We start from the raw sequence: 12,564 nt of genomic DNA, 5'->3' as shown, positions 1-12,564 counted from the left end.
ACGTTTGTGATAAGATTCAGTCAGTAACTGAGAAGGATCACGGAATATACGAGAAAAAGCTTCATCATTTACAAATCAGGGAATGAAATAATTACTATTCAAAGCTTTTACGTAGAAAAATTTAAATCTTCGTGTCGACTTACTGGGACATTTGAGCATTTCCCTTTGTGATAAACGCCCAATATTTTGTGGCCTGGATTCGTCGATTTAGTTTGCTGTTTCTATGTTTGTATAAACAAGGCTGTCAGTTTTTTGGTAATTTCATAAAACTGTCGATAAGTGTTTGCCCCACTTTTGTTTGCTTTACAACTGACGGAGCTTTCTTAAAAAGGTAGTTCAAGGCAGAAAAGCCTTTTCAAGGTCAATCAGAGGAAACTAGAAAAAATGAGCTGTTCAGTAATTCTGAATTGTATCAGTACTTTTGAAATGAAGATCCTCGAAAAAATATATTGAGAAACAAATTATTGGGAAGTTTTTCAGTGAGAAAAACAATCGACTGGTCGACGGAGAATTGGAAATAAAACCAAGGTAAGCAACAATAGGGAAGTTCTGATTTAAGTAAACTTCACTAAAATTGTTCTGCGATTGTTCTACAATATCATTTCGCTATTAGGCAAAGAAAATAACGTTTGCTTAAACTAGTAATTTACCGAAATAATCTTTCGGGAGTTTAAGCACATTTTTAACATAGATAGGTCGCTCTGTCGTCATCTTGTATTCCGTTTTGTAAAGGCTAACAATCTAGATGATATGATATGTTAAAGGAACTAAGTCACGGTTTACGCATCTTGAAAAGTAAGCCTAAATTTTTCAAGTTCGTCGTTTGTAATCCGTGTTAATCTTCTCCATCCTTGACCATCCTTCCTTTAAGTTCTTGTAAAACCTCTTTGGTGTTTTTCTATCTCAGTAAACTACTATTTTCAATTTTTCTTCAATTTAAAGGTACAATTTTGTACCCAGCTAAAATAACTTAAAATAACGTGACTAAGCTCCTTTAAGTAGTTTTTATTCTAGACCAAAGATAGTAAGTGATTTGTCTCGCCTCCTTTTGATCTTAATGTCATAGTCATAATAATTACGAATTATTGTTACTCTCAATTATATTTATAGAAACTCATCGACAGGTACTTTTTTCCTGTCTCGTATTTTGTAGACTGCCATTTTATTGAGGAAAGAGGCACTCAACATTCAAATCCCACTGCCACTTCGCTGATAAAAAAAAGGAAGTTTAGACGAGGGTAGGAAATGGAAGGGTAGTTTCGCCCTCGGAAAGGGGGCTGATAAAAAAGGCCAAACCGAAATAGAGAAAATACCTACAGCGGATAACACATTAGACAGAAAGAAGTTGTTTAATACACCAACCAATGATGTAAAATAGGTAAAGTCTGCATACGAGCCAAGTGGCCCATCAGGCCGGAGCTTATCCCGGTTTCTGTAGCATGAAGCGACTAGGAGTATTTCTACTCCCCCCTGGATGGGATGCTAGTCCATCGCAGGGTTACCTCCAGCATTAAGTTCGCCGGTACCCATTTATACACCTGGGTGGAGAGAGGCACTGTGAGAGTAAAGTGTCTTGCTCAAGAACACAACACAATGTCCCCGACCAGGGCTCGAACCCGAACCGCTCGATCCGGAGACGAGCGCACTAACCATGAGGCCACCGCGCCTCCCACAATGATGTAAAATACTGAAAGAAAAATGATGGTGCGAGGAGATCTTCTGAGAAAGCAAAACATTCTCTCTAAGCAATTGATTTTGGTACCATTCCCTTCAGTGTTTTTCGCGGCCAACTCCTGACGTCACGAAGTAAGGATAGATCATGCACTGGGAACGAGGCTAAAAATTCCATTTATTTTTCACACTAGTTGGAGCGAACACATAAGTATTTAAATAATGCAACGTTAAGAAACTATTTATAATGTCTATTAATTAAATTCATTGCGCGATTTATATAGTATGGCGGCGGTGTACAGGTTTTATGATCGAGTTGTCGCTTAGCTGTTCGATATGATTTTCCTGTTGATACAGCATTTCATCGTTGCCATCGTTAGTGTTGTTCACATTTCCTTGCTCTGCGTGTTGCTGCGCTCCTTCGCGTCCTTGTCCTGCTTGTCCTACGGCGTTATGCGATCCAAACACTTCCATCTCAATTTCTTCCGCTTCAGCAATGTTTGTAGTCAGTCTACACCTCAAATCAACAAACGCTACGCGAAACTGTCTCATTCTGACCGAGTAAACAATTGGATTTAGGAACGAGTTCATTATTACCACCCACACGGCTGAAAAGAAACATGCATACGCTGTCTGTATAGACATGATACTGCGAACGTTTATAAGAATAACTCTAAAGACGCACACAGGTATGTAACAGATGAAAAGCAATGAAACGATGATAGCTGTCAGTTTAAAAGCCTTTTTGTCTTTCAGAAATTTCTGCCTTGCCTCTTCCGTAACTTGCTGAGTTGAAAGTTGCTTTTCGTGTCGTCGAACTTCACGACAGACGGTGATTTGGCAGAAAACAATGATGGCGAGAGTTAGGAGTACAAATGTGTTATTGATGATGAAAAATAAATTCCTGTCAATAATAAGAGGAATGTGTAGAATAAGGGAAAATAACCAGGCCAGTGCAGAACAAGTTAGCAAACGAGCCTCCGTGACTAGTCCGGTATTGTACGAAAAAGTGTACTTCATGGCTAGATATCTTTCCCCACTTATTAAGGCAAGGTGGATCAGAGAAGTATCACACAGAACACTCGTGAAAAATTGGACGACTTTTTGCAGTGTACACGTTTTAGTTGTTGTCTCTCCTCGAACTATGGTTATCATTAACGCTGTGAACATGGGTTGAACAATCACACCCACCATCAAATCGGTTGTGGCCAAACTCGCGAGAAGTGTACACGACTTGCTGGCTCTCATTTGGGAATTTGTTTTCAAGGCTATTATAACCAAGACGTTTAAGGCGGCAGTTAAAGGAAATGTGACGATGCTGATTACTGCAAAGAAAATAAGAAGGGCTTTGACTTCAGTGGCAGAGGGTGGCAGTGTTCCTCCCAATAAAATATAAATACTGCATTTAGGCGGTATTATCTCGAGGGTTGGCCTGCTTTCGTTCATCGCTCTAGATCTTCCAGTGAAAATTTCTCTCAACTTTCATTGCTTATATAGCGCTGATTTGAATATCTACATTATGCTTCCCTTGTTAATTTTTTAATTTTCACCTGGTGTTTTCAAGTTTTGGTTCACAGTTCAATTATTGCTTTTAGCGCCGAGCAAAACAATGAATCGGCTTTAAAAGTTGTTCTTTTTGGCTATGAATTGCAGTTGCCGCTTTTGACGTCAACAGCTCTTAAGAAAACGGAGGTACATCGTGGACAGAAACACGTCTAAAATTCAAGATTTTTAGAAACCAAGTCATTTTAGTTTCTTTGATTCAACGGAGTATAGATAGAGCAAAGCTCCGAAATTTATAAAAAAATGTGGCGTCTTAATTGGGTTCGGAAAAATGGAAGAGACAAATGGAGTCTGAGTTTCTTGACCCACACTCTACAGCAGTACGACGTTTTAAATGGATTGTAGATTAAAAAGCAAAAGAAATCAAGACATAACCGGAAAATCAGTCTTGACTGCTTCAAAACGTGGCATTTTTGGCCAATGATCGAGATTATTGCACAATTGGGGACCTAAAAGCGCGTCGGCCTCGTTAACAACATCCATTTGCAGCCTCCATTATAAGCATTGAACCGAAAAAAAAATCAACAGGCACAATGAATCTGTCATGATGGCCGACACAAATTGTAAGTTAATTGTAATAAAAATCGTTCCTTGTTGATTCTCAGCAATCGCGGTGTGATTGCTAGTACAAGATAAAAAAGCTGGTCAGGAATGATTTCTTGAAGCTGGCGAATAGTTCAAGTTTGTCAATGGTGGCACGCTTACGACACACTTACGAGTAGGCCATATTCGTATTATTGGACCCGAACAGCTTGCAATGGAGGCTCAAGCAGGAGAATATCATTAAAAAGAGATTAGACAGATTAAGTCATTTGTGTTTGAAAAGACTCCTCGCATTAGCCTCAGTTGCAAGCTAGTTCCAGTCCAATACCGGGAACACGTCAATTGTTTCGTGTAAATCAGTCCCACAACTTGATTACGATTGTAAAAATAGTTTCTACGATCGTTGGTCGTTGCGATCCTTAGAGATGAAAACTGAGTGATCCTTGCCACCACCAGTTTCCACAGCACCACAATCAAACAAACAAAAAAGATTTGCCCCAAGTGATCTAGATCGGACAACGACGCACTGCATGGATTCTGGTATATTTATCATCCGCGCTTTCTTTCTCTTCTCTCCACTCTCCGCCCTTGCAGCCTGCACGGTTAAGGAAGTACGTAAGAGTCCTCTATCTGCAGAAGGGCGGAGAAGACAATTGACTGTTAGTGTTATTCACATTTGCTTATTTTGCTGAGCTTCTTCGTGTCCGGTATAAGAAAACATTTCGAAATACTGATGAAATCAAAATCCAGCACTATAAAAATATATTTTTTATGTCACTTGAAAAAAAGAAACACAAAGCAAAAGCTGAAGCAAACAAGGAACCGAAGAACAGAGGTCGTTGTATGAAGTATCTTTACAAAGTGAAAGGGGACTTACATCCGCAGAGGCTTGTAACCAGAATACATTTTGGGGGGTATAACCGGGAAGGGGGCTTGTAACCGAGGGGGAGGTTGTAAACCGGAGTGTTAATACTGAACCGGAATTTTACGGTATCTTGCCTCTTCACTATACAGTGGTTAATCACGGTGAATAGTTTTTAAGACACAGATCATATCGTTTAAGCCATCAGCTATTTCCACAGCAAATTGATTTCGCTAATCATGAATAGATCGGCAATCATTCTACGTAGTGACTGACTGATAATTTTTCTTTACTGGGTCGATATGAGGGGGAATTTCAGAGACAGGAATGTAAATTACTTTACAAATGAATCGATACGAGTTTGAGGAACAAGGCAGCTCTCCTGTCACAATGGCAGCTATTTAACAAAGCTCGATCACGTGCACTGAGCTCAGAATTCAGTTTAATCGACATTACAAAATGTCTTTTTATAGGCTTCTAAATTCATGATAAAACAATGATAAATGGCTAGATCTTACCCAATTACCATTTCAAACGAAATTTTTATCGATTTTTAATTTCGACAGAGTTTATTTTTATCACAACATATTGAACTAGTCACCTTTTGGCTTAAAATTTGGGTGGCATAAGATTCTTACCTGCGTAACAAGCAGTCTACGCTACCGGTTATCGAGGCGTTTGTGACACATCCAGCTGCACCGCAGGCTAAAAGTTCTCAGGTTTTTGTTAAAAACGCAAAAAAAAAAAAAAAAAAAAAAAAAAAAAAAAAAAAATACAGACACGGAAATAGAAACTGAGGAATTGCGGAAATTTATTTTCAATGTCTGTCAAGTGGGTCGAGTGAATTAATCTATATCACTGGGTTTATTTCCGTCAGAAAATCACTATCATATTCCCTATCAGCTTTCAATTTTTCCGGCACATTCCTCGAACAGTCAGTCAAACCGTCTCATGGCTTCTCGAAGAGTTGAACAAATGAATTGTCGTATTCCAAGTAGGACAACAAAGACTATCTCTGCAAAAGAAAGTGCAATATACAAACATTTGCACACTCGGTGAACAATTAATTTTCATGCGAAATTTGTGTAATCTACCGGATACCTTAAACTCTTCCACTTGAATCTTGTAACAAAGAATACTTTGCACAATTAGTCAGAGACAACTCCACAGTATTAGACTGCGACAGCAATTCAAATCTTCTCCTGCACAAAGAGGCATATTACATCAAACGCCTGACACCTTCCCTTAACAGAGGACTCAAATCTTTGCCTTTTCTCTTGAGTATTTCTTTTTGTTTCGTCTCTAGCCTCTTCATTGTTATCAACACTGTACTTGAGAGCCACCTTATGTGCATATTCTAGTCTGAGATGGCTAGTTTCGCCTATTGTTGTCTTAATTTTGACACAATTATGAACATTCTCGGATCATCATTCATTTTCTATGAATTAGAGGGACACCCATGATATGTTTGCTTAAAACTGTTATAAATTCAAGAAATGGTCCCTAAATTTATTTAATAAGATCTTAATTAGCTCAAACTAAATGATTAAAAGCAATTTCTTGAAGAAAGTCCACACTGCAGGAACATTTTTGCAAAATTTCAGCGATTTTCGAGCCAAACTTGAACCTTTGAAAAACTGACATCCTGACGCTTTTTCAAAAATCCATGTCAGTACAGTCATTTTCCATCCTCGCCATCGTTAGCCATCCTCACTTCCTAATGGGTTTTAATCATTTGTCGAGTACTGCTCTACAAAATTAAACCATTATTGTTCAGCTTCCAATGATCGATATATGTTTTTGGGATTTCCAGAATCATGCTAAAAATGGTGACAACGTCCCTTTGAGGTAAACCTGAATTCTTTTTCCTATTTATTTATATTCAGAGTCAAAACCATTTTCGATCACTCAATTGACAATCAACTGAATAACTCCCAGAGGACTCATTCCCCCGGAATTATTAGGCAGCTGTTCAGAGTGCAAATTTGCTATGTCAAAATAACAATTTTAGTGGTGCGCCATTGAACTTTTGATCCTTTAACCCTTTCATTCTCTAGGAATGTTTTCTCGGTCATTTCTATGCATGATTTTATATTCTCAGTTTCTTCACTGAACGTGCATGAATTTTTCTCAGCAATGGTCGTGTGCATGATTTTTTTGGTACAAGTGTGCTTGCAGGTTTTTGGTCAAATGGGCCACCCCTTACGTTGAAGGATTTTTTCGGGGCTGTTAATTTATTCATAATTTGTCATTAAGGCTGAGGAAAGCATTTTTCTCTTCCATCCCATATACACATGTCCACAAACACTTGTGTAAAACACTCAGATAGGGTGTAACACAATTTAAAGCTGAGATTAAAATTAACGTGTTTAAAATTTAACGACGTCCTCTTCGACTGATCTTCCTCTAAATTACAACTCGCGACGCTAACTTACATTTTGACTTACTGATTAGATCTGTTTTCCATTGGTTACGATTTACGCTTCAAGGCGGCTTGTGTATATAATTTATGTTTACCAACAGTTAATTTTGTTATACACCGCAGTGATCTTTGATTTCTAATCCAATTTCTTTCTTACTAGCCGTCATATAAGCTGGTATGTTTATTTTTGATTTTTTGAATTTCTTTTCCGCGTTTTCCACTTGATCAGATATTCTTCAATACAGAGTTTTTACTAAAGATTTTTTAAAACTCCACGACCTAATCTGACACCGTGAAGTGAGAATGACGTCGACTTTGGAATCGACTTTTCTGCATGAACCGTTTTCTTCATAGTTATGTTCCGACAGTGTCTCCATAAGTTGCCATTATCGGTTCAATATCTCATTTCCTTGTTCCACTTAACCTTCTCGGCTAACCGTGTTTCCTTCCTATTCAGCAGTCGCTACATTTGCAACTCGAACTTGTTTTGGTCCAAAAATATTCCTTTCAAGCTGCTCGGCTTGTACGATAGTTTTCCTCAACAAGAACTGAATGAAAGCTACGCGAAAGTATCTTATTCTAACAGCGTAAATCAGTGGATTAAACAACGAATTCAATACGGGCAATAAGGAAAGAAGATGAAATATGACATTTCTTACATTAACAGCGATGCTCTCTTCCAAGGATATCAGAATGACAGTGCTGCTATTTGCCGGGAAATAACACAGGAAAACTGTGAGCAGTACAATAATTGTGCAGTAAAAAGCTTTCTTATTCTTGAGTAACTTCTCCTTCACTTCTACGGAAACTTGATTAGCGATAATTTGTTTTTCGTTGCGGCGGACCTCCCTGTATACAGAAACATTAAAATAAACGACTAACACAATGGAGATAAACTGCATAATAACAACAGCTAATATTGCCACATATTGTATCTTCGGTGGCCAGAAGTCTTCCGCCGGAACGATCATCGCGGCAGCCCACGCAAGACCAGAGGCTGTGATGATACGAACTTCAGTTACAAGGTTCTCGTATGCGAAAGAGTGTTTTATAGCAATATAACGTTCTGCACTCAATAAAACGAAGTGGTAAAGCGAAGTTATGGTGCACCTTGTTGTAACAGCTACTCTTATTGTGGCAAGCGTGCTGCAAATTATGCCAGTCTCACCTTTGAGCACAAAACTATGGTGAGCGATTTGCAAAGGTTGAACAACAAGTCCCACAATAAGGTCAGTTGTGGCTAAACAGGCAAGTGATACGTTAGATTTGCTGCGAAGTCGACGGTTAGTTTTCACTGCCGCCATCACCAAGGTGTTCAGCAAAACGACCAAAGGACAGCTTATAGCGTTAACGGCGATTTTGAAGATGAATACAGCGCGAAGCTCGGGAGAAAGTCTCTCGGCAGATGGTATAGGAAAATATGGGAGTGAACCACAACTGACTGATGTGATGTTGATTGCGGTGTAATTCATGTTAACGTTTTCTAGATTAACTCGAATGTTTTTCCTTTCTCGTGTTGCTCTAAAAATTAGAAAGTTGTTCGTTTGGACGGTTTTCACAGCTAATTTGCTTGTGTTTCAAATATGTCCAATTTATGACTATTTTATCGACTAGAATTTGCATCTGCATGGCAGTAAGTAGGCTATTGTATCATATTTTGAAGTTGGTTGTAAGTGTTAACATTAACTTTAAGTATTATTGGTCTCCAAAACCGGAATTCCACTTGAACATACAGCTGATGCCAAGCAATTTAACAAAGATGCTTTCCACGAGTAAATCGTATGTTGAGAATCCTATCGTAAGCGTTATGGCCCAACGGAAATTGGCAGTTAGTAAATTCACATGACTTATTTCCTTCGAGTATCCAGCTATAGTTAACGCACGAAAAACTTTTTTTTCTCTTTTCCTCGGACGAAAGTTTATTAACTAGCCTCAAGTGAATGCTGAAGCTTTCAGTTTTCGATGACGAGAGTTAATTGGGTCGCTTCATCTTCCTTTGTTTGAAGAACTGCAAATTAGGCGGTTAGCTGCCGACCAGAATTATCTTGGTGTTCAGTTTTATTGAAGCAGGCAGGAAAGAGAAAGATAATCTGAATCAGGTGAGGACAACCAAAAGACAGAAGCAATGAATGAAAGCCTTCCAAGCCAAGGGATGTTACCGCTTGGATGCGGAATCTACTTTACACTGGAAGGACCACCGCCATCTTCTGCCACTGAACTCAAATCCCTTCTTATTTTCCTCGCAGTAATCAGCATCGTCACATTTCTTGTCAGCACCGCCTTATACGCATTGGTTGTAATGGAAGTCAAAACTATAAATCCTGAATGAGAGCCATCAAGTGTAACATACTATTCGTGTGAAGACATGATAGAAAAATTATCAAATATCAAAAATATCTTTCTCCGCAGTTCAAATAATTATATGATATTTCATATGTTCACTTGTATACTACTCACGTGTTTGGCCACCACCGATTTGATGGTGGGTGTGATTGTTCAACCCATGTTCATAATTATCGTACAAGGAAAGATCACGACTAGATCGTGTGCATTACAAAGTATCCCATAATATTTCACGAGTGTTCTATGTGATACCTCTCTTATCCACCTTGCCTTAATAAGTGGGGAAAGATGTCTAGCCATGAAGCACACTTTCTCGTGCAATACCGCACTAGTCACGGAGGCTCGTTTGCTAACTTGATCCGCGCTTGCCTGGTTATTTTCGCTTATTCCGCACAGTCCTCTTTTTATGGACAGCAATTATTTTCCCTCACCAATAATGTATTTACTGGCCTGAGTATTGCCTTTATCATTTTCTGCCAAATCACGGTCAACCGTGAAGTTCGACGACACGAAAAGCAACTTTCAACTCAGCAAGTTACGGAAGAGGCAAGGCAGAAAATTCTGAAAGACAAAAAGAATTTTCAACTGACAGCTATCATCGCCTCGTTGCTTCTATAAAATCTTTATGCCATGAATTGGAGAGTTTTCCTTACTAAATTTAATAACAAGGCCAGCTTATTGTTCTGCATGAGTCGGGACCTGAGCCCCAAAGGGAACCGGCAGGAGTTCTCCCCAAGCTCCTCGCGGTTGGAATATGCATGGCGGCGCAGGCTTATTGACCATGATTCAATTTAACAGAAAGAATTAATTTAAGTGTGTGATTCAGTTACAGACATGGCCACCGTACACCTTGATCTCGCGTTCACACTTATAGTCATCTCGTTACTATCAACACCTACTTCATGTAAGCTTGTGGAGTCCATAGTATCTGCAAGGGAGAACTACCTTTTAAAAGGTCACTTAATGCAGCGTCTTCAAACTGCCAACTCCCTTTCGTGTGCACACCGTTGCTTGAGGAAAGAACGATGTCGTTCATTTAATTTTAAACTCTCATCCAAGAACCAAGGACTCTGTGAACTTTCAAGTAAGGCCGCTGGATACTTTGATGACGGTCTCACAGAGGGAGCAGGATGGTTGTACGGGCAGACAGCTCCTATCCAAAAGAAGTTTTTCTCAGAAAGCGTTGTTCGTGGTATGTGTTAGTTTATAAGGATATTCTCTCAGCACTGAAATTCAAAATGTCTCTAGTATTGCTGTGTTCACTTCTAAACTTAAGTCAACTTTCTTTTTATAAGTATATTTACTTCTCTTATTTTTATAAGTATATTCTCTTCTCTTATTCTCATTTACTTTTCGGTGGTCGTGTGTACTTTTTTCCGCTTGTTTTTTCTTCCCTTGCTTTTGCGCATTTGCGCATTTAGCCTTGCTTAGCTACTTTTTATCCTAAATTATCAAGATTTTGTGTACTGATGACAGCATTTTTATTATTTGTTAAATCTTAGGTATCTTAAAGGTATCCCTTTACATTAGCCTTATTGGTTTCCCTGGGCTTCCTTGCCTTATTCATTTATACTTTTGTAAATATTTTCATAAATTGCAAAATAAATAAATAAATAAATAAATAAATAAATAAAGCAAAGAAACGAACAAAATTTTAATCACCTCTTAGAAATAGTCGTGGAGACCGATTGTCGATATGGTCAAATCATTGTAGAACTCGAAGATTTTCTAATTGTCGCACGAGTGCTACCGAGTGTACACTACACCACGTAAATCATTACGTCACTTACATCAAACCGGATAATTGATTTTTTTAACTCATCAGCAGATATCAGGCTACCTGCAGTATTTAGATATTCTTTTATTAGTAACAAACTTCCGTGTACCTGATATGTTGAGAATTCATTTTTTGATTTCAAGTAGCTAATATTAAGCTTTTTTTCGTCTCAGACGTACTGGTGACCTTTACTTCCCTCGGTGCCAAGGGCCATGAAGGTCCAACCAATACATCCGGCTACCAAGGTACTCCATTGGAGGGTAAAGTCCAACTAGAGGACGGTATCCAAATATGGAGAGTCCCAGCTACAGGAAAGTATAGTGTGGAGGCCTGGGGCGCGTCAGGCGCGTCGAGCAGCGGACTGGGTCGGCTGCTTGGAGGGAAAGGCGCGAGAATTAAAGGGTTCTTCAAACTAAGCGCAGGAGAAAAGTTGAAAATTCTCGTAGCACAGGAAGGAATACTTGGAAATTCCGTCGTTGCTATTCCTGGGGGTGGGGGTGGAGGTACATTCGTCGTCAAAGAAGGCAACAAACCACTTGTTATTGCTGGGGGTGGAGGTGGGGGAGCAGTATTCGAATCTGCATATGTTTCTTTTAACGGAGATCACGGCCAAAAGACGGAAAATGGAACTCGTCACGGAGGGTACGATGGATCCGGAGGCAATTTGTGTCCAGTAAAGAAGGACAATATTCAGGGTTCGGGGGGAGGGGGTCTTCAAGGAGACGGGGAATCCTCCGTTACTAGTGAAGGGGGAAAGAGTTTCATCAATGGCGGTAAGGGAGGGGTAGGCCAAACCGGGTCGAACGGCGGCTTTGGTGGCGGAGGAGCCGCCACTACATACCCCGGGGGAGGAGGGGGATTCTCCGGTGGGGGAGTAGAAGCAAAAGAACATAAGGGAACTGTCGCCGGGGGTGGAGGTTCGTTTAACGGTGGCACTAGACAAGAAAATTGTGAAGGAGTAAGACGAGGAGATGGTAAAGTGATAATCACGCTGATCAAATAAAACTAACTTCGTACTAACTCTTGTTTTCTGCTTGATAGAAAGCTTAGTTCTCATGTAACATAAATCGTAATAATCTTAGCTGTAGATAATGCTGTCGCAAAAAGGTGCAACATACAGTCTGTTTGTATTTATTGTTTTTACCGCTTTGTCTTATAGAGCCAGTTACTAATTAGTGTGGAACACAGTAGTAACCGCCATCAGAGGCCCGTTTCTCGAAAGCCCCGGAAACTTTTCGGGCCCGCAAAGCCATTTTTAGATAATCTGTACCCAAAAAACCGAGAGGTGTATACGCCTGAAACTTTTATGAAGAGAACCTTTGTTCATATTAAGAATATGTGAATAAAACAGCTCTGTAATCATAAGGTTTTAGACTTTGCAAC

General features: G+C 39.4%; 3 protein-coding genes and 1 pseudogene across 3 annotated transcripts; 2 read left to right on the top strand and 2 right to left on the bottom strand.

Annotated features, from left to right (window-relative positions):
- Positions 1-324: 324 nt before the first annotated feature.
- On the top strand, positions 325-12,546 carry LOC110045472 (uncharacterized). Its single transcript, XM_020751081.2, has 3 exons — positions 325-528; positions 10,231-10,596; positions 11,355-12,546. The coding sequence occupies exons 2-3, from the start codon at positions 10,239-10,241 to the stop codon at positions 12,182-12,184; spliced, it is 1,188 nt and encodes a 395-aa protein (XP_020606740.2). The 5' UTR covers positions 325-528; positions 10,231-10,238; the 3' UTR covers positions 12,185-12,546.
- Positions 1,788-3,117, bottom strand: LOC110045500 (adenosine receptor A1-like). The gene has a single exon (XM_020751103.2). The coding sequence runs from the start codon at positions 3,115-3,117 to the stop codon at positions 1,948-1,950; it is 1,170 nt and encodes a 389-aa protein (XP_020606762.2). The 3' UTR covers positions 1,788-1,947.
- On the bottom strand, positions 7,259-8,533 carry LOC110045501 (beta-1 adrenergic receptor-like). Its single transcript, XM_020751104.2, has one exon. The coding sequence runs from the start codon at positions 8,531-8,533 to the stop codon at positions 7,511-7,513; it is 1,023 nt and encodes a 340-aa protein (XP_020606763.2). The 3' UTR covers positions 7,259-7,510.
- On the top strand, positions 9,078-10,088 carry LOC149097664 (uncharacterized; annotated as a pseudogene).
- Positions 12,547-12,564: the final 18 nt, after the last annotated feature.

This window comes from Orbicella faveolata, unplaced genomic scaffold (assembly GCF_042242905.1).
Source record: "Orbicella faveolata isolate gen_17 unplaced genomic scaffold, um_ofav_v1 contig_47, whole genome shotgun sequence".
Classification (NCBI taxonomy): domain Eukaryota; kingdom Metazoa; phylum Cnidaria; class Anthozoa; order Scleractinia; family Merulinidae; genus Orbicella; species Orbicella faveolata.
The sequence above is the reverse complement of the archived record's forward strand: the minus strand, read 5'-3'. Positions and strand labels throughout refer to the sequence as shown.

What these genes read in the sequence shown, in the direction of transcription:
- LOC110045500 (XM_020751103.2), bottom strand. Translation starts at nt 3,117, where the DNA reads ATGAACGAAAGCAGGCCAACCCTCGAGATAATACCGCCTAAATGCAGT.
- LOC110045501 (XM_020751104.2), bottom strand. Translation starts at nt 8,533, where the DNA reads ATGAATTACACCGCAATCAACATCACATCAGTCAGTTGTGGTTCACTC.
- LOC110045472 (XM_020751081.2), top strand. Translation starts at nt 10,239, where the DNA reads ATGGCCACCGTACACCTTGATCTCGCGTTCACACTTATAGTCATCTCG. An exon ending in CTCAGAAAGCGTTGTTCGTG is followed by an intron (nt 10,597 to 11,354) that starts GTATGTGTTAGT and finishes TTTTCGTCTCAG; the next exon opens with ACGTACTGGTGACCTTTACT.